Here is a 25,489-nt window from a genome sequence, read left to right as displayed (position 1 = left end):
CATTATGCAAAAATGAAGAACTGACTTGAACGTGTTTCTTTCACACCATCTCCCCTCAATACAAAAGTATTGGGCCTCCCCAATGAAGTCCAGGAGCTATGCCCGGATATCCCAGAGCTCGATTCTCTCCTGAAGGAAATCGGGGATTTGGCGGAGTCGGGCGCTCGTTATACGGAGATGCCTCATGTGATTGAGATCACCTTGCCCATGCTGTGCAACTACCTGCCCCGCTGGTGGGAACGAGGACTGGAGAACTTCCCCGAGATGGAGTGCCAGCTCTGCACTGCGGTTACATCAGAGCACCTCAATCAATTGCTGGGCAGCATCATGAAAATCGTGGTCAACAACCTGGGGATAGACGAGGCCTCCTGGATGAAGAGGTTGGCCGGTGAGTCACTTTTTAACGTTTACATTCACCCACACACACGTGACAACGAGCAGCATCAAAACCGCAGCTCATCAAACAAAGCGTTGTTATTTTTGGTATTGGCTTCTTCCAACTGCAAAAGTCCATCAATTGAAGTATCCGATGAGTGTCGACTGCATTTCTCCGAGGTGACACCCTTTCGCTCCCCTTCGCAGTGTTTTCACAGCCCATCGTGAGCCGGGCGAAACCAGAGATGCTCAAATCCCATTTCATCCCCACAATGGAGAAGCTAAAAAAGCGCACATCCAAAGTGGTGGCCGAGGAAGACCATCTGCGAATGGAGGGCAAATCAGAAGGGGACGAGGAAGACGGCACCATACGGGATGAGTTTGCCGTCCTCTGCCGGGACCTGTACGCGCTGTACCCGCTCCTCATTCGCTACGTGGACAATAACAGGTGAACACCCGGAAAGTCTGTCAACCGGGATTCATCAAGAATTCACAGAACCAACTCTTATCCCGATTTTTGGGTTTTGCCCAACCCCTCCACAAATTTCTGATTAACGGGTGAAGAGGGTGTGCTAAGAAACAAACACTGATGTGAAAATTGGGTTGTCAGTGTCAATAAAGGAAATGGACAAGCATATTATCTCTTTTTTTTTTCTTGCAGAGGCTTGAAGTTATTTCCTTTTTTTGCAGAGCAAGATGGCTTACCTGCCCGGACCCAGATGCCGAGGAGCTCTTCCGCATGGTCGGAGAGGTCTTCATATTCTGGTCTAAATCTCACGTGAGTGCAGTATACATATCTGGCCTTTGACACGGACAGCGGTTTGTATGAATTTGTTTTTTTAAGTTTCCCTGATGCTGCTGCAGAACTTCAAGCGGGAGGAGCAGAACTTTGTGGTGATGAATGAGATCAATAACATGTCATTCCTCACCGCTGACAGCAAGAGCAAAATGAGTAAGGTGAGTTGATGGAGTTTACTTTTTTTCTTTTTTTTTTTTTTTCAGTGTGACTCAGGCAGATCCAGTAGTGCAATATTTCCGTATAAATCGTGTAACAACCTTTTCCTCCTGTTTATCTGTCATGGGTTAAAGTCATGTTCGTCACAAATGAAGCCAATTGTAAATGTTTTTGGGTATGTTCAGATAATTTTGGATTTGTTTTGTGGTGTTTTTTTTTTTTTTTTTTTTTTTTTTTTGAAACCTCTAAGTTAGTTAAACAGTTATGTTAACAATATTTTCTCTTTGGCTGTCCCTTTTGTCCTCATGTTGGGTTGCGGCTGGGTTTTCCAGGGCGGGGACTCAGAGGTTAGACCTTGTTCCTGCACGCCCGCTGTGCTGACCGCATGGCACCTCACTTTGGGGGCGCTTTTCATCAACCTCCCCAGCACACTGGCACATCTGATCCACACTCAGTCATAACATATCAAGTACATTCTCATGAACTCCTCTATGGACAAAAGTATTGACACACACGTTTAATCTACCAGGGGCTTCAAGCGGAAGTCAACCCAAACACATTTTGTTTCAAGAATTTGTTCCCAGCAGGCCCACTAGTTGAAACATGGCTTTCTGATTAATTTTGCGTTTGTGGAATAAAAATTAAGCAGCAAAGTGCACTCGTTTTTAGCCATCTCCGGGGGGCGGCCATTTTGTCTTCTGTCGACCGAAAATGACATCACAACTGCTCATAACGACCAATCACATCTCAGATTCAGAAAACAGGCCAGCCGTGATCGGTTGTTGCGAGCAGTTGTGATGTCATTTTCGGTCGACAGAAGACAAAATGGCCGCCCCCGGAGATGGCTAAAAACGAGTGGATCAACACTTATTCCACAAACGCATTATTTATCAGACTGCCCTGTTTCAACTAGTGGGCTTGCATAGAACATATTCTTGAAAAAAAAAAAAAATGTTTGCGTTGACTTCCGCTTAAGGAAATCTGTTAGTTTAATTCCATCAAATATTTTTGGGAACACATATAGAGCTTTGCCTTTTCTCCAGTCCAACAACAGTGTCATTTGACCTGAGGTAATGCCCCAAATCCACATAACATTCCCACAGACACCCACCAACATGTTGTTAAAAGTCTTGGCGGAAGAGTGGAAGCTTGTTATAACCATTTTTTTTCAAATTTCCCATAGGCACCATAAAGTGTTCCAATACTTTTGTCTATATATTGTTATAAGTATACACATATAGATGCGCATATAGAGTAACATCCACATTCCATCGGGCATGGCCTGACATGTCTTCAGTCACGGAACCTTTTCAGCACGGGCAGCTGTGTCCAATTTGTCAGCTGATATTTTGTCACTGCTATAAATACCGATTTGATTTCATGAATAGACATGATGAGGAAAATCCTTGACGGAGCAGCTCGGCTTTGCTTTCATTTAAAACCGTCTACCTCCTGCCAACGTCAACAACATATATTGTAAGATAGTCGGACATGAACACGACTGCCAATGAAGGATCACCGGACATCAGGGCAGACAAGCCCAGTCCTGCCAGTGTGTGACGGGGGGAGTCTGGAGGCGCTTGATGAAAGTACTCAGCTGTAGAGTTGGGCTCATGGCACTGAACTTTGCACCAAGCCCACGGCGGCAGTGAGAGCCCAGTGCCATCATGCTGTCAGTTTGCTCTCTGTCGATCATTAGTCGAGTTGGAGTCTTGTAGAATGTCTCTTGTTTCCTTTCCTAGCTGGTGGGTTGACCTGTAGCTTGTGTAATGCAGCTTTCTGCCACTAGAAGATGATATTAGCCTTCTCTTTGAGGGGCTGTCCGGGACATCGTTCAGGATTACCTCTCGCGTGCGCGACCGAAATGCTCTCATACACACTAGCGATTTGTGAGACACTCTGGTGAAAATACTCCCACGCACGTTAATGAAGTACAGTATAGTATGCAAGCGTTTTTCAGCATCAGTACCGTGTGTGAGGGCGTTTCACTACAGTATGCGAACGGGGCAATTTTGGTGAGGCAATCCTGAATCAGGTCCTTGGCGGCCTCTCATACTTCTCTGTGCTCTTTCTTCTCTCCTCCCCGCAAATGCCATGGAGCCTCATGGTTGACTTGCCTCTAAAATCCCGAAGAATGCCAACCCACTAACACACCTGAGGCTTAACATGACTGAGGCCTATACGTAGATCCAGCTTTGGGGTGGCCATGTTAGAATGTGCTCCAAACGGCCATGGTTTTTAACCGATACATTAATTCACACTTAATGTCTAAATTATTCCCCGGAACGCTTTGCAGCCTGTTCCCATAACACTTTTCCATCAGAAGCAGAATTGAAGGCGTGGCTGATACGTGTAAAAATGGCACCGGGACAAGGCTTAATTACGTATGCATCTATACATATGAATATGATGAGCTGTGTCAAAAATTCTACCTTTACAAGGATAGTATTTTTTTTATTTTATTTACACTGTCAGAGAGTTATTAATAGATAGATAGATAGATAGATAGATAGATAGATAGATGTAGGTTGTACTTTGCAGAAGTGCACTGAATTATTTATTTCATTGGGTAGAAGAGCGGGACAGGTATTTGAAACACTTCTCATAAAATGGTATGCAATCTTTTAATATAGTGCGCAATATATACAACAACAATAATAGAGATGATGGTAGTTGCACTGTATTTTTATCAACTGTAAACTGTCAAATCGATGCGATAGTTTGACTTATATATTATTCATCATGACCAACTAAATTGCAAAAAAAAAAAATGCCGTTATCACTAGTTAGCATACAGTACATAACCCAAATAAAATCATGTATTTTATATTTTCACATGAATGAAGATCATTCATCAGAAGGCCTGTACATAAAAACTGGAAAGGAGTGCAGGAGGCAAGCACAGGGACTAGCTCGATCCTATTTACGGTCTGCAACTAATCCATTAATTTCATTGTGTTTTGTTTCTAAAGCAGCTAACACATAATAATATCTTCGCCTTCAACTTATTCTGTTCCATACGTCATTATATGTCATTTTGATTTTAAGAATGGTTTGTCTCTCTCAGTTTTCACTGCACGCTGTGTCAAACCATTTTTACCAAACCCCCTTTAATGCCCACTCCCTTTCACAACAAGCCAGCGAGACCCTCACGTTGCCCCCCCCCCCCCCACACTTCCACCACACCCTCTACTTACCACTCTGAGCTCAGAGAATTTCAATTAGGTTTCTGTCTTTGGCCATTCACATTGATTGAGCCACCTCCCCCTTTTCTACACATTTGCGACATATAATCTCTCCGTGGGTTTATCGAGCTACAGTATTTGCAGGATCCTGCTGTCATTACATAATAAACGGAATGCTGCGCTTCGAAAGGTATTCAGCAGGAGCAATAATCACCATGGTCTTTGGTCAACTCCCGAGTTTCACACCCGGCAGTGTCAGTTGTGGCACGTTATGAGATACTGTGAATACTTGCCTGTACTTTGTGTCAGGGCGGAGGCTCGGATGCGGAGCGTACCAAGAAGAAAAAACGGGGCGACCGCTACTCAGTGCAGACTTCGCTCATTGTGGCCGCTTTAAAGAAGATGCTCCCCATTGGCCTCAACATGTGCTCCCCTGCCGACCAGGAGCTCATCAACTTGGCCAAGATTCGATACTCTTTGGTAATTCAGTGAGATGTGGTGAATACGCTAGCAGCTTTGAATGAAAAGACATGAAGTGTTGTCGTGTCTTTGCTGCACAGAGAGATACCGATGAAGAAGTGAGAGAGTTCCTGCAGAATAATCTCCACCTGCAGGGAAAGGTCTCATCCCATGCATGTTCCAATGTTCCAGGCAGGTCCGGTTTCAGAAACATCCGTGTTACTGTGTTATGTACAGGTGGACAATCCGTCCATGCGCTGGCAGATGGCCCTCTACAAGGAAATGGCGGGAAAGGCCGAGGATGCTGATGCGCCAGAGAAAGTGGTCAAGAGGGTGCAGGAGGTCTCCGCCGTCCTCTACCACCTTGAAGTGGTGAGCAATTTCTTTCTTATACTAACAAACTATTTTAAAGCGGAAGTCAACCCAAACATTTTTTTTTCAAGAATATGTTCCCAGCAGGGCCACTAGTTGAGCCCTGAGCAGTTGTGTTGTCATTTTCAGTCGATAGAAGTGACAAAATGGCCGCCCCCCTGAGATGGCTAAAAACGGGTGGATTAACTCTTATTCCACAAATGCAATATTTATCAGAATGCCTTGTTTCAACTAGTGGGCTTGCATAGAACATATTATTGAAAAAAATATGTTTGGGTTGACTTCCGCTTCAATCAACAAAATCCACACTTTTTTAGCAATCTCCGGGGGCGGCCATTTTGTCACTTCTGTCAACTGAAAATGACATCACACACCCTCAGGGCTCAGTAAACGGCCGATCATAGCTCAGCTTCAGAAAGCAGGTGTGCCGTGATTGGTCCTTTTATTTATTTAGCTGCTTAACTCATATTTCATATTAATCAGAATGCCTTGTTTCAAATAGTGGGACTGCGTAGAGCATATTCTTGAAAAAGATATGTCTGGGATGACTTCCCCTTTAAGTGAGAAAAATCGGATTTGTTTCATGTCCATTTCTCTTTTTTTTTTTTTCCATCTATAGACGGAGCATCCATTCAAATCCAAGAAGATGGTGTGGCATAAATTGTTGTCCAAGCAGAGACGCAGGGCCGTTGTTGCTTGCTTCAGGATGACACCATTATACAACATCCCAAGGTAAAGATGTCCTAATGCTCCCTCGCCGCAGTTGTAGGTACATCTGTGCACTCTAATGTCAACCAAGACAGGAATTGTATTCACTCACCACACTTCACAATAACAACTAATGATCGGAAAAGACGCCATATTCCCAAATAAATATTTCAAATCAAACACATTTTTTTTTTTTTTTTTAACCATTGCAGGCACAGAGCTTCCAACATGTTCCTTGAGGGATACAAGCGCAACTGGCTTCACACCGAGGGTTACGCGTTTGAAGACAGAATGATAGATGACTTGTCGGTGAGCGTCAACTAATTCTTTCATGGGTTTTGCTCTTTTTCTGTCGGCTTACTCGGCGCTCACCTCTCTGTGTCTCGCAGAAAGCGATGGAGCAAGAGGAAGGAGATGAAGAGGAGGAGAAAGAAACCAAGCCCGATCCCCTCCACCAGCTAATTCTGCATTTCAGTCGCACTGCTCTCACAGAGAAGAGGTTTGAACGGTGAAAAGTGGTCAAGACATATCAAAACTTCACAACACTTATCCCCCTCTGGCGTCTTCTTTTATTGCAGTAAACTAGACACAGATCATCTTTATATGGCATATGCAGATATCATGGCAAAAGTGAGTCCGTATCGAGGGGGTGATTTGAGGATTGGAAATGTGCCGCATCCAATTGACGTTTTTGGTTTCCCTGTCCTTCTTAGAGTTGCCATATTGATGAGGAAGAAGAAGGGGGAGAGGAAATGGTGGAAGAGGCTGAGGATGAGATGTCCTTTGAGGTGCGACAGTCAGAACTGGTAATGGGCGGCGAGGGGCTGGGGACCAGGAACACAGCGGAGCGGTAGCTCTCGACGCATCGAGTGCTCTCATCATCACCGCATTTCACCACCACCGTTGCCCTCTCTGTCCCTGCCACGTCCGTCCCTGTTTGTTTGTTGTGCTTCACTCACTTCCCGCCGCTTTGAGTAGGAAATGACGACAAAAATCCCCAATCCAGATGTTTGCTCGCTGTCAGCAGGCACTATTTTGTACATCACTTTGTTTTTCTTTTTAAAATTGTGGAATAACTCGGCAAAACAAGAAAAACGCTTGCTGTAAGACACCTATTCAATCTGGCTTGGGTCTAATTAGATACAATCGAAATTCATGTCAGTTTAACAGCAATCTAATAATACTAATGTGAATAATTATCATCTGTGTATTCATTTATTTTTCTGCCACGCTAAGCCATAATTTGGTTTAGCAGCTATGATGAACAATTAAAGCATTTTAAAGGGGAAGTCAACACAAACATCCAAATCCACCAGTTTTTAGCTAGCTCAGGGGGCGGCCATTTTGTCACTTTTGCCGAGTGAAGATGACGTCACAGTTGCTCAGGGCCCAGATAACGACCAATCATAGCTCAGCTTCAGAAAACAGGTGAGCCGTGATTGGTCGTTATCTGAGCCCTGAGCAACTTCAATGTCATCTTCAGTTGACAGAAGTGACAAAATGGCCGCCCCCTGAGCTAGCTAAAAACTGGTGGATTTCCCATATTCCACAAACGCAACATTAATCCGAATGCCATATTTCAACTAGTGGGCCTGCATTGAACATATTCTTGAAAAAAAATATATGTTTGGGTTGACTTCCCCTCATACAAGCGCAGTCAGATGTGCACTTGTGGGGAAAAAAAAAAAAAAAAAAAACGACTGTTATTGCAATTTAACACTACCAAGCAATGACTTTGCTGTCCATTCTTCTCTCTCTGTCGCTCTTGTCTTTCCCCATGACTTCACGTAATCGCTCCCGCCTTCCTAACCGCCATCTTTCTTAACCGAATGCTGCTGATCAGTGTCTCCCCCTTCCCCACTCACATAGCCTACTGACAGACTACAGTGCAGAAGCGTTTGAAGAGCTAAACACTCACGCACATAGCCAAGACCGGCCGTATCGGCGCACCGCGTCGTCAGGTACATGATCATACATGATGGAGGCTAAAGGCGTGCACAGCATGACACATAGCGGGTAACGCTTCGGTTAGGCATACGCGGGTGGCGGGAGGTTGGCTCGGTTGTGGTGCGGGAGGTTGGGCGGTTAAGGATGCGGGATGCCCCGCGCTCATTTTGTGATGTGGCTGAAGAGAGGAATGTCTCTTCTGATTCAGAGATATTCATTCAATGGCCATTTTCTGCATTTAAATGACATTCTGCATCCAGTTGGCTATACTTTATACTGTCAGAAAATAAGTGCAGCAGTGGTATCTTTAGGGGGGGTGGATACTTCTCACTGGGTTTGTAATCTCAAAGTACACTTTACATTGGACCTGTATGTGAATATTTTTGACTCGGGGAAAAGTGCAATTAGTCATATGCTGGGATGCAATTTCTACCTCGAGGTTCATAAACGGACTGAAATGTCAACTGCGCCCCTGTTTCTGACAGTGTAGAAATTCAATTATTATCACATGACCGTAAAATGCCAACGAAATATCTCCGACACAGAGGGATTGCAGCTCTTGTGCGCACTGTCCGGACAAAAGCTGCAAGCTTCATGGCTGCAATGTTGGGCCCTTGCTACTTCCTGTAGTCTAACGCTTGCTCCAGCCAGCAAACGTGAACAAGTAGTGTTTGTGACTCCACCACTAATAAAGTGAGCTGGGAGAGTGTGCGTATGAATCAAAAAGATATGTCGCAACCCGTTATTGTCACATATACTCATGAATTCAATCCAAATTATGGACCATTTCAGATAAACGGGTAAGTTTATGCTGCATTAATGTGGCGAAATCATTACGGACTCGAATGAAAGGCGCATGGATGTGAGTTTTAGCAAGAATATAAATGGATGGAATGAATTTCACCCCTGTGATGCAATGGCAATTTGAAGGCCCACCCACCCTGAAATAGATGCAGTTACATTCAGGATGTTGCGGTATTATTTTTTTCTATCCATTTACATTCTAAATGTGCAAGTTGTCAAACGTGGCGCATATTCATCATGTTGTCGGCCACAGGAGAAAGAAATGGAAAAACAAAGACTCCTTTACCAGCAGTCCAGGCTTCACAATCGTGGAGCTGCAGAGATGGTCTTACAGATGATCAGCGCCTGCAAAGGTGGACCTTCTCTGCCCATTACTTTAGACCATCACCCCTTGATGAATAATGCCGCCCTCATTATGACTCTCTTATTTTCCCCTTGTAGGCGAGACTGGCCCGATGGTGTCTACAACCCTCAAACTGGGTATCTCCATTCTTAATGGTGGAAATAGCGAGGTTCAACGGGTAAGCCCTCGTTTGCGTTCGGCATTGCATACTTTCATTCACAAAAATCGCCACTTTTTGTCGACCCGTTCCCAGAAAATGCTGGAGTACCTGAGGGATAAAAAGGATGTCGGTTTCTTTTTGAGTGTCCAAGCCTTGATGCAAACATGCAGGTTTGTTTTCAACGACTGAATATAAAGTCATCCATACGGACATTGTGGGGATACATTGCTCATATTGTCCACAGTGTCCTGGATCTGAATGCTTTTGAGAGGCAGAACAAGGCTGAGGGCCTGGGAATGGTCTCAGAGGAGGGCACCAGTAAGTCTCTTTCTCCTCTGATTTGCATTTTAAAAAAAATTTTTTTATCAGTGAGTTCAGCAGGCAAATCACCATTATGCATATGTATTATCATATGATTGTTATTTTTAAAAAATTGGACTTTCTAATGACATCTAATACAGAGTGCAAAAAAACAAAATCATGCCATTATAAAATTAATAATGTTCACTTTTGATTGAGTATTTATGTAATTTTGCACAAAGGCAATGAAAAGTGTTAAGTGTCCCTAATATAATGGCCAGTTTCCACTGCGTTTGTTCATCATTGAATGCCACACTTAATCTGAAATCTGCACAGCTTCAAATGTGTCAATTAAAAAATAAAAGCATGACTATAATGTCTTAAAAACAAAGTACTGTAAAACATAACAGAGCAAGTGGAAATGCGTTCATATAGTTTCCGAATGAATCTGAAGTAGGACTTACATAACATGCTTAGTGGCATCCAAAAAAAAAAAAAAAAAACCACATCCGCCAAGCATCTCAGTCGAGATTCAATTCATATGATGCATAAATTGAAACCGCAGGTCAAGCCCGTAATCATCTTACATTGGTGGCAGGCACATGATTATTTGATCTGATCCCTTTTTTTCATAGTAAAGGCATTGTAATATTCTATTTGTGCAAAATATTATTATTTTTTTAAATAATGTACCGTATTTAGTTATAATTTGACCGAATGCAGCACAACATTCTAAATAAGACTTCAATAACTTTGTCAGAGGTTCCCCACATGTGGCATTCAGTTGATCAAACCTCTTTTAATTGAATGATTTGTTTCCTAACCTAAACAAAAATATCATTAATACTTGAATAAGTGTTAATGAATTCAACATTTTTGGGATCTGTCTGGTTGTTTTTCTGGTACTTTCCCCGCAAGTCCTCACCTGCAATTGACTCGTCATCAAATTGTGGGACTTCATTTCAAACTGTCGTTGGGTGAACTTTGCCACGGGCTGTTGTTAATCTCCCCCCCCCCCTCCTCATCTGTCAGTCCTCTTCTGTTGTCAACACACTGATCCTCTCTCCCTATCCCCACCATCACTGCCACCTCTCCCCCGTCCATCCTTTCATGGTCCTCAGAGTTGAGCCGAGATCGGGGTAAATCATCGTCTGTCCATCTGCCTCCCCGTTTCCTCTCTTTTTTAAAAAAATGTTCTCCCCCCACCCCCTCCCTCCGTAACACTGCATCCCCACTAAGAGACGATTGAACGGATGTCGCTCACGTTAACAGCTTGCGCCCATACTCCCATTTTGTGGTCATTCTAACAGGAAATGAATGTAATCTGGTTGCGTTTGCTCATCTTAATCTGCATTTGTTCTGTGGGTGGCACCTAACTACGTCCTGGTACGAGTTCTCATGACAATTCAGTTGGATTTTGTATGAAAAGTGAAGAGTAGAAAGAACATGTTTTGTATTACATCTGTCAGTGAAGCTCAGCTTTTTTTTTTTTTTTTTAATGAACAGAACAAAACCATCTATACAGTGTATATATACAGATATATTTTTTTCCTTAATCTTTCATAATAATGAATGATGCAATAAAATCTACTTTCTCGTTAGTGAACGCCACGTAACACTCTAAAAACACTTGAGTTAAAAATAACACAATTTTGGGTCAAAAATGGACCGATCCACGACTTGGGTCAATTTGACCCACACTCTTATGTTGTTTTGTAAAAAACAGCCCAATTTCTTGGGTTCGTTTGTACAAAACTACCCACTTTTTGTGTTGTTTTCTGCAAAAACAACATGGAAAGTTGGGTCAATCCGACCCAAGTGGATCGGTCCATTTTTTACCCAAAATTTTGTTATTTTTAAACCACCTGTTTTGAGAGTGTAAGCCCTACCTCTTAACAGCTTCTAGAAGATGGCAATATCTCTTACTACTCGACGACAAGATCATTTCCTATTTTAATCTTTTGATGCGAGACTGTTGGCGTTCCAGAAATGTAAAGTTATGGCCCTCGTAACTGGAAAGCAATGCCGACGTGAGCGCGCTCACTCAACTTTTCCTACAATTTCCCGCCAGGTTCTTGTGAGAACTCGCTCCGACATGCATAGCGATGTCACGGACAGCCTCTCATAACTTCACGTACACATTGTAAATCACTTCCCCTGTTCAAATCGCATTCTTAGCTTGCCATACATACCAGCCAAAGATGACACACCCAAACCCCAAAACATCCTGTCGTTCTCGTCTTTAACGGCAAAATGTCCGTGTGTGTGTGTGTGTGTGTGTGTGTGTGTGTGTGTGTGTGTGTGTGTGTGTGTGCGCACTATTACATCAGTATAGCCAACGGTGCACCGAGAGTACTTTCAGGAAACATATTTGGTGTTATTTTGTGTTTCTATATACATTGCAGTATTTCACTGAGTGGCCAATACAGAATGTAAAATGCTATGAAATTTGCGATGCATTTTTGGTGGTTAAAATGATAATATGATTAATCTGCCGCAAATGTTCACCGCTGAGTGCTGCAGTGTTGTGCTGTTAATTTTGCCTGGTTAAAAAAAGGGGAGTTCATATTTTCTTCTGTGTAGACATGCGCTTTATATGCACTGTATGTTCTGCAGCTACGACCTATAAAGTAGTGCCATTCTGACATTTTTGCAAAGCTGCTTACGCACTAGAAAGGTCTGTGTTTAATTTCCAAACTTTTCATTGATTTAGATGAGAAAGTCATGGCAGATGACGAATTCACCTGTGACCTCTTCCGCTTCTTGCAGCTGCTCTGCGAGGGTCACAATAATGGTGAGCTATTTCTTAGTTGTGGTTGCATCCTTGTGAGCTGCTACTAAAATGACCCGGCGTCCTGTTTGCAGACTTTCAGAACTACTTAAGGACGCAGATAGGAAGCACAACAACCATTAACATCATCATCTGTACTGTGGATTACCTGCTCAGACTGCAGGTCTGGAAATAAAGCTGTTCATCCTTGTGTTTAGCTTTTCTTTTTTTTTTTTTTTTTTTCTAATCACGACATTCCACTACATGTCATTATTATGCCATTTTTTTCTCTGCAAAGGAATCAATCAGTGACTTCTACTGGTATTACTCTGGCAAGGATATCATCGATGAGCCAGGAAAGAAGAATTTCTCCAAAGCAATGACGGTCGCCAAACAGATTTTTAACAGTCTAACTGAATATATTCAGGTAAAAAAAAAAAAAAAAAAAAAGCCAGTGTTTTCTTTACTTTTTTTGTTTTTTGCATGAACAAAAAAAAAAAAAATGCCACATTAGTGTTTTTCTTTTTTTTTTTTTTTTTTTGGATTCTCCTGTGTGTAAAAAGAAACTTTCTCTCTTCAGGGCCCGTGCACGGGTAACCAGCAGTCCCTGGCCCACAGCAGGTTGTGGGACGCCATTGTGGGCTTCCTCCACGTCTTTGCTCACATGATGATGAAGCTGGCTCAGGTACGCTCTTGTCACTTAAGTCTCATCGGCTCTATCATGATCCTTGTTGCCTTTATGAACCACGTGCCTAGAGGTAGAACAAATATATGTATGGGTATTTAACATCGCACCACTACTTTTAGTGCACGTGTCCTAATGACATCTGATACAAGGGGCATCAAAAATTCTGCCTTTGTTTTTAATGCTTCCAAATTTCTTTTTTTTTTTTTGTGTAAATGCATTTTTTTTTATTTTGATGCAGCTCTGGTATTATATCCCATTAGATTTGGCAGGTGTACCTAATCTTGTGCCCGCAATTGCAACATTCATACTGTATATGTAAGAGACCACGTGTCGTGTGTTCTGTGTGCTGCTAGTGGTTGTTTACCAGGCTCGAGCTTACTGAGTATGTTCCCTGACCAACCTACGCTCGGCAGATGACTGTGTGACGGAACACGGATTCGAATCAATAGTCGGCACAAGCGCAAATAGTAAAATCAATGATGGCTGGATTCCATTTAACGGCTTAGGTGTCAGCATCTTGTTGTGCATGCAGCTCACTGTCACACTCATGGCTGTCACGGGTCACTTGAATGCAACGCAGCCATTGTTGACGTTATTAAACGTATTATAATCTCGCACATTTCCGTTTTTATGATTCAAACCTAAATGGCGTTTTCTACCATGTTCCTACGTTTGTCTTTTTTAACTATTATGTTGCGTAATGACTACGAGGCAATCTGCACTTCCACTGTTTCTTTTAAACAGTAAAATATCAAATAAGTCAACAGTTTTGATTCAATAAAGTGCTTGTTAAACTTAATTTATCTAATAGAGACAAGCGACTTTTTTCATTTTTCTTTTTTTTTTTTTCCCCCTCCATTTTCACATAAATGACATTGAGACTATCATTTCGAATTGACTGACATGACTGCAAGAGCAAGATGACTCTGCACCCCTGCTGTTTTTTGCAATGGCGGTTCGGTATTTGATGTGCTGTGTTGCATCAGTGAACGCGAGGCATTTAAATTCAACCAGTTATTAAAATAACAGAAACAATGTTAGGAATTCACCTGCAAATAGTTCAAAGTATATATTTCAAAATATATTCCGGCAGGCAAGTTTTTTGTTCATGCACAAGAATGTTGTCATTGTTGAAAGACTGACTCTTTTATTGATTATTTAAAACTGTCTTCCACATGTTCAATGCAGGGTAAAGTATGTATTCACTTTATTTATCTATTGATGTGATAATGTGTTTGTTATTGTTGGTTTCACCTCTCAGGCTGCTTTTATACGCCTGCTTTAAAAAAAAAAATGGAATAGTCTTCCTTGTGGAATTTTTGTATCACGGGAAAAGATTTGAATACAACGAATGAATCACAATTTATATGCAGTATCCCTTTTCCCCTCCACATGTAAGTGAGAAAAAACGAGACTACGCCTCTCCACACAATGTTAAGAATTTGCCTAGAGGCAGACGTGTTGTCGCACTGTAAATTATCATAAGGGGAGGCGGTTGACAGGCATTGTACCTAAATCCTGAAAGGTTTTCAAGAACAAAAATCCAAGACAAGCAATTTTCCAAAAGCGGAAATCAAGCCAAACATATTTTTTTCAAGAATATGTTCTATGCAAGCCCACTAGTTGAAACGAGGCATTCTGATAAATATTGCGTTTGTGGAATCCACTCGTTTTTAGCCATCTCTGGGGGCGGCCATTTTGTCACTTCTTTCGACTGAAAATGACATCACAACTACCCCCTGAGCAGTTGTCATTTTCAGTCGACAGAAATGACAAAATGGCCGCCCCCCTGAGATGTCAAAAAATGGGTGGATTTTGCTGCTTAACTCATATTGCACGAATGCACTTTGAATCAGAATGCCGTGTTTCAACTAGTGGGCCTGCATGCTGGGAACATATTCTTGAAAAAAATATATTTGGGTTGATTCCCTACTTTAAGAACACGACAGAGAATACTTCACACACTTTTAGACTGAACAAAATCATTGCTTGTTGCCTTTTCTGTGATTTACATTAACAAAATATCTTCGCCGTGATGGATGGATGGATTATAACGATTTATCTTAAAAACTCTTCAGGAACCCCTCCCCCCTTAGATTTTTATTTTTAAAAAAAAGACAAATTTTCAAAGAATTCTCACAAACGCAGTACAATGTGGCCAATCATTACATAACAGTATTGCTTGTATTATGATTTAGAAAGTGCGACTACCTTAATGGATTTGAACTGAACAATTTCGGACATTGAAGCAGGCGGCGACAAAACTTCCTGAGAAAGTGACTCCCTTTTAACCACCACTGTTCCAGTCCACATTTTAATATACTTTAACATTCTGCCGTTGGAATATACATTGGAATGAGACATCCGCTCTGCGTGTGCTCAACATTTAACCAGCTTTGCAATCATGTTGCCATTTGACTCCACTAATTATTAACCTGCTGGAAAATGCTCTTTATTCGTGCTGTGATTTTGTGGCGTCTTCTTTGAACTTAACTCCACTTGAGTGCACCAAAGACGTGCCTACTTCAGCAATGGGGGCCACCTTTATTGTCAGATAATTCTCTATAATAACTGGTGGAGGATTTATACTTGTGTTTTTTTTTTTTTTTTGCTTTCCCCGTCCCAGTGGCTAATTCTGAACTCCTAATATGTTACGAAGTGATGCAGTCACATTTCTAATTAGTTTCCTGTTTTTTTTTTTTTCTTTTCTTTTTTATTCTCGCAGGATTCGAGCCAGATTGGTCTACTGAAGGAGCTTCTGGACCTGCAGAAAGACATGGTGGTCATGTTGCTTTCGCTGTTAGAGGGTAAACAGTGCAGATGTTTCAAGTCGGTCAAATCCTTCTTCCTAAAATGGCTGCCTTGTGTCACGCAGGGAACGTGGTGAATGGCACCATCGCCCGCCAGATGGTGGACATGTTAGTGGAGTCTTCCAGCAACGTGGAGATGATCTTAAAGTTCTTCGACATGTTCCTCAAACTGAAAGACATCGTGGCGTCGGATGCCTTCCGAGACTACATCACAGACCCTCGGGGGCTCATCTCCAAGAAGGACTTCCAGAAGGCCATGGACAGCCAGAAGCAGTACAGCCCTTCGGAGATCCAGTTCCTCCTGTCTTGCTCGGAGGCGGATGAAAACGATATGATCAACTACGAGGAATACGCCAGCCGCTTCCAGGAGCCCGCCAAGGACATCGGCTTCAACATCGCCGTGCTGCTCACCAACCTGTCCGAGCACGTCCCTCACGACACCCGGCTTCAGAACTTCCTGGAGCAGGCCGAGAGCGTGCTCAATTACTTCCGCCCCTTCCTGGGCCGCATCGAGATCATGGGCGCCAGTCGCAAGATCGAGCGCATCTACTTTGAGATCAGCGAGGTCAACCGCCGGCAGTGGGAGATGCCTCAGGTCCGAGAGTCCAAGCGGCAGTTCATCTTCGACGTGGTCAACGAGGGCGGCGAGTCGGAGAAGATGGAGATGTTCGTCAACTTCTGCGAGGACACCATCTTCGAGATGAATATTGCCTCGCAGATTTCCGAGCAGGAGGAGGAGGAGAAGGGCGAGGAGGAGGAGGAGCTCGAGGAAGCCGCCGGGGAGGGAGGAGCGGCAGCAGCCCTCGGAGCGGGAGAAGAGGACACCAACGGCGAGGAGGCGCCGCCGGAGTCCAGCTCGGCCTTCGCCGACTTCATAAACAGCACGTTGAGCTTCTTCGGCATTTTCACCTTCCGTAATCTCCGCCGGCAGTATCGGCGGGTGAGGAAGATGACCCTCAAAGAGATCGTGGTCGCCCTGTCCGCCTTCGTCTGGACCGTCCTCATGAGCATCCTGCACTTCTTCTACAACGTGTGCAAAGGATTCTTTATGATCATCTGGCACGCCCTGTTCGGGGGCGGCTTGGTGGAGGGGGCTAAAAATATCACGGTGACAGAGATTTTGGCCAGCATGCCGGATCCGACGCAGGATGACGTGCACGGCGATGGACCGGGGGAGCCGGGCGTAGGGGAGGAGCAAGACACGGGCGGGGTTACGGACACCGGAGAGACGGGTAGTGGGGAAGAGGAGGAGGAGGATACCCAGGAGAAGGAAGGGGGAAGGGTACCTGGAATCGATGCCCCTGGTGGTCTTGGTGACATGGGGGTGGAGGCCCCGGTTGAGCCGCCAACCCCTGAAGGGACGCCTATAACAAAGAGGAAAATGGTAGGTGTTTCTCCTTTCGGTGAGCCTTTGTCAATGTACGGCGAAGACCTGTGAGTTTTAGGACTACTTTGTGCGCTTTTCTTCGATCACAGCAGCCAGAAGAGGCCGATGGCGGCCAGAAGCCTCCCGAACCGGCACCTGTTGACGAAGCGCCGCCAGAACCGGAGAAGGCCGAGTATAGCGCTTCATTTCATTGTCTCTTTGTTTGTTTGTCAGGGCATATCTTAAAACCTCACAGGGAAAAAAATAAAATAAAATAAAAAAATCAAGTGATACTGTTGATAGGTTGCGGACCTCCACTGAAACAGATCATCGTAAATTGGACACCGTCTTAGATGCATGAAGCACAATTGTACTAACACACGAATGGCAATAAAATAAAATGTGTTTACAGTGTTGAAAATGGCGAGAAAGCAGAGAAAGAATCGGAGAGTCAAGCAAAAGTGGACGCCGACGAACCGAAGAAATCTGCCGTGAAAAAAGAAAAGAAGCCCAAGAAGGGAGGCGGATTCCAAATCTGGACCGAGCTGGAAACACAGAGAAATAAATTCATGGTGAAGTATATTTTTTTATTTTATTTTTTTCCATTTTCTCACACCACTGCATTTTATTTGTTATTACATCATAATGATATACTGTTGTGTATATTCCGTTTTGTTTGGTATACAAAATGGATGATTTTAATGAATCTTTTCTGTCTCCTTTCTAGAACTACCTTTCCAGAAACTTCTACAACCTGCGATTTCTGGCTCTCTTCCTCGCTTTTGCATTGAATTTCATTCTGCTCTTCTACAAGGTCAGATATTGTATTCTAGTTGTTTCCAGCACAATATTTTGTCTGCCTCATAATACGAATAGTGAGTGCATGTCAATGTAATAATACTTGACGTTGTCTTTTTGGCGCAGGTGTCTGACAGCCCGCCTGAGGGCGAAGACACGGAAGGATCCGGGCTGGGCGAGGGAAGTGGCTTCTTCCAAGGCTCCGGTCTCTTTGAGTCTTCCGGGGATGAGGGCGACGGTTCTGGAATGAGCGACGGGGACGAGGATGAGGAAGATGTGCCCCTGTATTTCTATTTAGAGGAGAGCACCGGCTACATGCAGCCCACGCTGTCCTTCCTCGCCATTCTGCACACCGTCATCTCCTTCATCTGCATCATTGGCTACAATTGCCTCAAAGTGGGCGCAACTTCCCCGTTGGCTTCAATTTGATGCCATGGAATTGTCCCGTAACACAATATTTGGCTTTATTTTTTATTTTTTTTCCTCCTCCAAATCAGATTCCACTGGTGATCTTCAAACGAGAGAAAGAACTTGCGAGAAAGTTGGAGTTCGACGGCCTCTACATTACGGAGCAGCCGGAGGATGAAGACATCAAGGGCCAGTGGGATCGACTGGTGCTAAACACGCCGTATGTGCAAAACCACAGCCGTTAAACACGTATAAAAAATCGACGTGAATATCTAAACTGAATTGATGTTTCTTGTTCCCCTCACAGCTCTTTCCCCAACAACTACTGGGATAAGTTTGTCAAACGAAAGGTGAGTTGATTTTGCCTTGCTGTCAATACGCAATTCCGAACCTGTTGCTCGAGTCCAACCTGTCCATCCAGGTTTTGGATAAATACGGAGATATTTACGGACGGGAACGAATCGCTGAACTTCTGGGTGTCGACTTAGCGTCTTTGGATGTGAGCCAGCAGCATGAAAAGAAACAGGAGGGGTCAGACAACTCGACATTTGCGTGGTAGGCAAATCAAATGAAGAAGATTCTTCAGATGGTGCAAATGATAATGAGATGTGCCCTTAGCGTGCGTTTGTCTTTTCAGGGCTACTGCCATCGACATCAAGTACCAGATCTGGAAGTTTGGTGTTGTGTTCACAGACGGTGTAAGCACAATCAACTTGTGTTCATTCAGTCAAACATGGTCACACAAGATAATGATGCTCGGTCACACGTTCCATTGCGCAAAACCACAATAATAAAGATATGCTTTCGTATATGCCGGTGTTATTTCTGTCTGTCCAGGGGGCCAGAACCGGCCCGCTGCATCGTTTAAAGTGGCCCACAAAAGCAAATCTTGTGTGTCAACTTCCATGACACTGTCTAAAATCTGGTCCAAATTTTAAAATAATTATAATGTTGAGATTTTGCAATCACTTCTTTGCTAACCTTTTTTTTTTTTTTTTGGATCGGCGACAATAATTGAGCAAACTACTATCCTTGACTTCTGATTTCAAAACGAGCAATCTATCAGTTTATGTATTATGTACTAATATGTCGAGTTGGTAAAACATTTCTTTGGGTTTCACTGTCCCCTCTGAGTGAAGCTTCATCAACAAAGTGGCCTGTGACAAAAATGATTTTTTGAGCTCTTTTTTTTTTGGTGTGTGTGTCTTTCAGACCTTCCTTTACTTGTGTTGGTACATGATTATGTCCCTGCTTGGCCACTACAACAACTTCTTCTTCGCATGCCATCTGCTGGACATCGCCATGGGCGTCAAGACCCTGCGCACCATTCTTTCCTCGGTGACGCATAACGGAAAACAGGCAAGTGGGGAAAAAAAAAAAAAAAAAAAACACAATATACAGTATAGTGTTTTTTCTTGAGTTGGACTCCATTTTGTATTTGCACCCATCTTAACTGGACTCCTTATGTCCCTTCTAGTTGATGATGACGGTGGGCCTGCTAGCGGTGGTGGTCTACCTGTACACGGTGGTGGCCTTCAACTTCTTCCGCAAGTTTTACAACAAAAGCGAAGACGAGGATGAACCCGACATGAAATGCGACGACATGATGACCGTGAGTCGTTGCCGAGCTGCGACGAACCTCCACGTGCGCTGCCCACGCCGCTTCGGGGACGCGTGTCAATATGTTTTTTTTTTGTTTTGTTTTTTCATCTACAGTGCTACCTCTTCCACATGTATGTGGGCGTACGCGCCGGCGGGGGCATCGGAGATGAGATTGAGGATCCCGCCGGAGATGAATATGAATTGTACCGAGTGGTTTTTGACATAACGTTCTTCTTCTTTGTCATCGTCATCCTGCTGGCCATCATTCAGGGTAAAAAAAAATTTAAAAAAAAAACACTGCTTAACTTACGGTGGTCAACATTAGGTTACACTTGAGTATGTGAGCACGTCATGACAAATATTTGTGCGCCGCAGGTTTGATCATTGACGCATTTGGAGAGCTCCGAGATCAGCAAGAGCAGGTTAAAGAAGACATGGAAGTATGTGAATGAACTACTATGGCGGCACCGATATCAGTACAATGTGTCTGAACTCCTTTTTTTGTTGTTGTTGTTGTTGTTGTTGTTTCTCTACAGACTAAATGCTTCATATGCGGCATTGGGAGCGATTACTTTGATACAACGCCGCACGGATTTGAGACTCACACACTGGATGAGCACAACCTGGCCAATTACATGTGAGTGCGTGCGTGTTGTGTGAGAGCAGGCGAGGATTTATACGCAGACAATGAAGAAGCCTTTAAATATGTCATGCCTTTCAGGTTCTTCTTAATGTATCTTATCAACAAAGATGAGACCGAACACACTGGACAGGTGAGCACTATTCCTTGTTTCAATTTAGCCCGGATTTTAGTTGAACTTTCTCTGATCATTCTAATCCACGCCTCCTCTTTATTTGATGTATTAGGAGTCGTATGTGTGGAAAATGTACCAAGAGCGATGCTGGGACTTCTTCCCCGCTGGGGACTGCTTCCGAAAGCAATATGAAGATCAGCTGTCTTAGTCTTGAAGTAGAACACTTTCGGAAGTTCTTTTTAGCATTGTGGACTGTTTTGGCATAAAAACGCCAAAGTGGACGAATATAAAGTAACAGCGATTAAAACGGTCGTGGTAATTTTGTGTCACTGTAAGGTGATATATTTTACTATTGATTTGTTTGTTGAAGGTGTTTATATAGGAAAGGGTGAAACATTTGTCATTTTAATAGTGCCTTCATGAGAACCCATATTATGCATCAAAGAAACAAAAAATATTATTTATTCAAGTCCACACATCATGTTCAGATACTATTTATTGCTTTTTGAATATGTGTGTTTTTTTTCCGTGTAGATGTAGTATATTTATTGAATTCTCAAATGGTGATCAATGAATTGTTGTCATCTTCTCATCTTTGGTTTTGTGTACTCAAATGCGGGTCCATATGGCTGCAACTCATCTGCACTAGTACAGTAACCAGTAACCAGAATAATAAAAATTGCACTTTTTTCATGTATTTGCTTTCATCGTGATTGCGCTGATTTGAGCGATGTCGACGCCTCAACAGGTTATTCGCCGCCCGGGGCGGCTTTGGATGAGAAACGCGCCGAATGGGGTTTTAGAGGTTTAGCCCAAAACAGAACTGTAATTACATAATCACAGCACTGTACAGACTCAGCGGCTACTTTGTTAGCTACAACTACAATTTTCCAATCAATTCCTATAATGAGACCCGATACAAGAGTTCCATCAAATCTAATTCCTTTATAAAAACAAGAATGCTATGATGTTGGACTTGAGAGAAGGTCTGAAGGCTTTGAGGTCTGGGCTCTGGTTCTGCCGTTTTGCCGTTGTGATATTATGAAATGAGAGGCGAGGGAATATGAGCGCTTGTGCGTGCGAGCGTTCCAACCTCTTTTGATGTGAAAGCGGCGGAGCGTGCCATCTGAATGAGGATTAAGGCATTAAAACTCACATTGAGCCTCATGTGCCTACCGCCCATCCTGGACTGTCAGTCAGTCAGTCAGTCGCACTGGGCTGCTGTCAACATGAGCGTCTCCGGGATCCATCAAGGAACACTCCGGATGTACGGTGAGTCCGAGTATTGATGTGTACATTTATTGGACATTGGGATTATTATTATTTATCTTTTTTTTTTAACATTTTTTGATGATTTTATGTTGATGCGCATGCTTACATTTTTTTTTTTTTTTCCCTGATTTCTCTCATCAACAAAATGAGTAATTTGGCGCATGGATAGAATTGTGCACTACAGTCACGTCCCAGCACAAATTTAGATTAGGCTGCAGTTGTGTGTCATAATAAGCCACTCGTCGGAATTTTTTTTATTTCATTAAGCGCAATATGTTTTTTCCTGTACGTGCGCTGCATATCCAGATGCGAGGGTGTGATTTTGATGGAGGCACGCGCTTATTTTTACAATCTGATTGGTGCAGTGCGTTGATCCGCCAAACATCTGACTGCCTCTAATCTTTTGACAGCGTGTTCATGCTGTAATCCAGCAGCTCCTCATGCTCCCATCATCCATGCCAGCGTTTCCCAAAATGGACTTTTATCTCTAAAAATGTCTGAAACGAATTATCCCAGCTCATTTATTGATTGATTGATTGATTGATTTATTTTGACCCATCTTGGTTTTTGGAGCAGCGTGTTCGTGCTGCAATCCAGCAGCTCCTCATGCTCCCATCTTCCATGCCAGCGTTTCCCAAAATGGATTTTTATCTCTAAAAATGTCTCAAATGAATTATCTCAGCTCATTTATTGATGGCTTGATTGATTTATTTATTTTGACCCAGCTTGTTTTTAGAGTGTCTTTAAACGTATGCTTTTGAAGAGGACAAACTGAGATCGGGATTGTTTTCACCTCTCCTGTTAAGGTGGATTTCTGTTCAAACAATGGAAGAAGAGGTTCCTGCTCCTGACAGCCGAAGGCTGCCTCCTCGTGTGTCACCATGCATCGGCTCCACCAGACCAGCTGGTCCTCTTGCAAAGCACCTGCGAGGCCATCGTGGAGGGCAAGGAGATCCTCGACCTGCCGAAGCTGCCCGCCGGAGGGAGCCGAGATTGCTGCTTCGCCCTCATCTTGACCCAAAATAAATACCTGCTCCTTCTGACCGACACCCCTGCTGAGTGCAGGTCTGTTAGCCACTTGTGTGGGTACTAGAGGACAGAAGTACAGTATTTGAAAAAATGCTATTGGTTGTTAAAACAATTAGATGTCCTCTCTATTGTTATGCTCTCACATTATTACAGCTTTTTCCAAGCCCAGTACCCTCTACGGTCATCAATTAATTATTGCGTGGGTGATTATAATCCTTTAGACACGCATCCTATTACGCACCCCTAAAACTTTTTTTTAAACTGCATTAATGGTAGGAGACAATCATTTACTATAATGATAATAATACAGTAATAATAAAAAAAAATTGGACAGGGAATCAATGCCATGGAAATCTTGAAAGATCATAGCACAAGTATACCACTCACGGCCACTAGGGGGTATATTTTCATTGTACTTTGATATGCTTTGATGTACCAACCGTCTTTGCAGTGCTCAACTTTTTGATCCATCAATAAAAAGTAGAAATATTTTCCACACTCCCAATTTTGACACCACCTGACATCTGTTTGAAATGTAAGAAGATAATAGTCCCTTTTTTTAATTTGTTTGCAGTCAGTGGCTGAATGTGCTGAAAAAGGTGAAACAGGTGAGTCCAAGCTTCACAATAACAGTCACGTTACTATTTCACCATAGATGGTGAAGCAGCATAGGATGCCGTGTCAAGTCCGTTTTTTTTATATCGCGTCATTTCGTCATAGATGTTATCTCAAAGGCACTTGACACATTGAGCAGGTCAAGAACCGCACTTTTCTGCGCTTGTACCACGCCCACAAATTCAACCTTGTGCTTCTTTCCCCGCAGAGTGTCTCGTCACCTCGTGGCCTTTGCAAGCGACATCAGGTGCCGCCGTTGTGCATCGCTCTCAAAGACCTCGTCCCCGACCAGATCCAGGACAAAGACCCGCCGACTCTGCCGGTCAGCAACGGAGAGGCTCCTTCTCCGGGGCCTCTGAGCGGCTCCCCGAATGATAAAGGTCAACTTGACCCGTCGTTAACAACACTCTTCTCCATGGTGGCGAGTTTCAAACTCGCGTTCATTTTCATAAAGAACATGCCTACGTATGTCTAAACAGGCAGGAGCTCCCCGGGTACAAAATATTACAAAGGAGGGGGCCACTCAGCGGGGTGCCTGCGCCACGGCACCATCAACAACGCCCAGGCGGTGAGGGCCGTGTACCTGCTGATGGGAGGGGCTGCGGCTTCCTCCGCGATGGGCTACTTAGGCGCGTGCTCGCCCTCCGGCCTGGACGCCAAAGCAGCCGAGCTGCCCCTCAACGCAGACTTCTCAGATATCGGGGGACCGGCGGGGGTGTACCACACGGACAGCCCCGCCATCACCTCCCCTCACTTCAACAGCTTTGACTTTGAAATGGCAGACGCCGACTTCAATGCTTTTGATTGCGGTGGTTTCACTTTTTGATGAGCTGCTGCTCGCTGTCGGATGATGCTGGGAGAAGGTCATCACAGGCCCCTCCTGTATGGAACACTAGTAGGCCGTACTAGTAGGATGGCTATTTTTTGCAATTTTATTTTTCAGTTCCAAATAATGAGGTACTTAGGGAATGTGTATCAGAGAAAAAGTATCCTTTTTGTACAGGAAGTGGAGTAAAGTACCGATGTAGAAATTCTACTTGAATATAGTAACAAAGCATTTGTACTCTTAGAAAACTGACTACATGTTACTAGTGCGGCATAACTGTGCGAGTTGACACCTGCCACTGTACTAAAGGCATTATAAAATTCTAATAGGTGAATTCCAGTTCTAGCAGCACACACCGACTAAAACGGTTTGCCGTGCTCCTGTCACCAAGAAAACTATCATCAGCACTGTCAGTGATTGTGAATACTATTAGAATTAGTTAACTGGTTAGTTAGTTATTCCTTAGTTAGTTCTTATTTTCTTCCAACTCTTGTAGATCCCACGGCCACGTATTGCTGAATTGTTCCAAAACTTTGTCACCATCTATTGTTTGTCCAAATGTGCACTCACACCATTTGTACATTAGGTTAAAAGAAATCATATTTTATCCATCTGTACACATTTTAAATGGAATAAAATCGATGAAAGGAATTATGCTGCATGTCTCTGTTGGAAGCAAGAGGCCACATCGTATCGTCAAATTACGAACTAACAGCGACAATGCGATCAATCAATCCGAACTGAGCATTACTATGATGGTAAAGGCACATTTGATATGACGACTATTTTGCTGCCTCATAACACTGAGCGGGTGTATATGCATCGAATGTTTTGGCCGCGGAACGTGACATCCCAAATATGGGCTTGACCCGTCATGAAGTACTGCACAGAGGGTCCAACAAACTAGTATAGCGCAGTAGAGTAAATAGTAAGTAGCCAACT

The 25,489-nt window shown here is 43.4% G+C and overlaps 2 protein-coding genes across 2 annotated transcripts in view; both read left to right on the top strand.

Moving 5' to 3' along the window:
• LOC147133503 (ryanodine receptor 1-like) overlaps positions 1-21,494 on the top strand; it is a 43,246-nt gene extending 21,752 nt beyond the window's left edge. The window contains exons 69-105 of the mRNA XM_086013185.1: positions 68-388; positions 583-823; positions 1,066-1,153; positions 1,240-1,332; positions 4,825-4,995; positions 5,076-5,135; positions 5,212-5,346; positions 5,966-6,078; positions 6,267-6,363; positions 6,444-6,553; positions 6,633-6,684; positions 6,768-6,842; positions 9,059-9,158; positions 9,247-9,326; positions 9,402-9,478; positions 9,553-9,626; positions 12,322-12,402; positions 12,474-12,562; positions 12,677-12,805; positions 12,959-13,063; positions 15,792-15,873; positions 15,942-17,260; positions 17,353-17,435; positions 17,655-17,814; positions 17,970-18,056; positions 18,167-18,436; positions 18,538-18,668; positions 18,756-18,798; positions 18,870-19,003; positions 19,086-19,146; positions 19,661-19,807; positions 19,926-20,060; positions 20,165-20,321; positions 20,426-20,490; positions 20,587-20,687; positions 20,772-20,823; positions 20,918-21,494. Coding sequence (XP_085869311.1) covers positions 68-388; positions 583-823; positions 1,066-1,153; positions 1,240-1,332; positions 4,825-4,995; positions 5,076-5,135; positions 5,212-5,346; positions 5,966-6,078; positions 6,267-6,363; positions 6,444-6,553; positions 6,633-6,684; positions 6,768-6,842; positions 9,059-9,158; positions 9,247-9,326; positions 9,402-9,478; positions 9,553-9,626; positions 12,322-12,402; positions 12,474-12,562; positions 12,677-12,805; positions 12,959-13,063; positions 15,792-15,873; positions 15,942-17,260; positions 17,353-17,435; positions 17,655-17,814; positions 17,970-18,056; positions 18,167-18,436; positions 18,538-18,668; positions 18,756-18,798; positions 18,870-19,003; positions 19,086-19,146; positions 19,661-19,807; positions 19,926-20,060; positions 20,165-20,321; positions 20,426-20,490; positions 20,587-20,687; positions 20,772-20,823; positions 20,918-21,013 — 5,414 coding nt within the window. The 3' untranslated portion in view covers positions 21,014-21,494. The remainder of the gene's footprint in view (positions 1-67; positions 389-582; positions 824-1,065; positions 1,154-1,239; positions 1,333-4,824; positions 4,996-5,075; positions 5,136-5,211; positions 5,347-5,965; positions 6,079-6,266; positions 6,364-6,443; positions 6,554-6,632; positions 6,685-6,767; positions 6,843-9,058; positions 9,159-9,246; positions 9,327-9,401; positions 9,479-9,552; positions 9,627-12,321; positions 12,403-12,473; positions 12,563-12,676; positions 12,806-12,958; positions 13,064-15,791; positions 15,874-15,941; positions 17,261-17,352; positions 17,436-17,654; positions 17,815-17,969; positions 18,057-18,166; positions 18,437-18,537; positions 18,669-18,755; positions 18,799-18,869; positions 19,004-19,085; positions 19,147-19,660; positions 19,808-19,925; positions 20,061-20,164; positions 20,322-20,425; positions 20,491-20,586; positions 20,688-20,771; positions 20,824-20,917) is intronic.
• A 423-nt stretch (positions 21,495-21,917) lies between these two features.
• Positions 21,918-25,489, top strand: LOC147133502 (uncharacterized). Its single transcript, XM_086012642.1, has 5 exons — positions 21,918-22,077; positions 22,884-23,142; positions 23,681-23,714; positions 23,930-24,101; positions 24,201-25,489. Exons 1-5 carry the CDS (start codon positions 21,936-21,938, stop codon positions 24,545-24,547), a joined length of 954 nt encoding a protein of 317 aa, XP_085868768.1. The 5' UTR covers positions 21,918-21,935; the 3' UTR covers positions 24,548-25,489.

Source organism: Filicampus tigris, chromosome 17 (genome assembly GCF_054856515.1).
Source record: "Filicampus tigris isolate MCC_2025a chromosome 17, RoL_Ftig_1.0, whole genome shotgun sequence".
In the NCBI taxonomy this organism is placed as follows: Eukaryota; Metazoa; Chordata; class Actinopteri; order Syngnathiformes; family Syngnathidae; genus Filicampus; species Filicampus tigris.
This window is presented reverse-complemented; position numbering and strand designations above follow the sequence as displayed.

Coding starts and splice junctions, on each gene's coding strand:
- LOC147133502 (XM_086012642.1), top strand. CDS start 21,936: ATGAGGATTAAGGCATTAAAACTCACATTGAGCCTCATGTGCCTACCG. Junction 23,143..23,680: donor GACACCCCTGCTGAGTGCAG/GTCTGTTAGCCA, acceptor ATTTGTTTGCAG/TCAGTGGCTGAATGTGCTGA. Junction 23,715..23,929: donor TGCTGAAAAAGGTGAAACAG/GTGAGTCCAAGC, acceptor CTTTCCCCGCAG/AGTGTCTCGTCACCTCGTGG.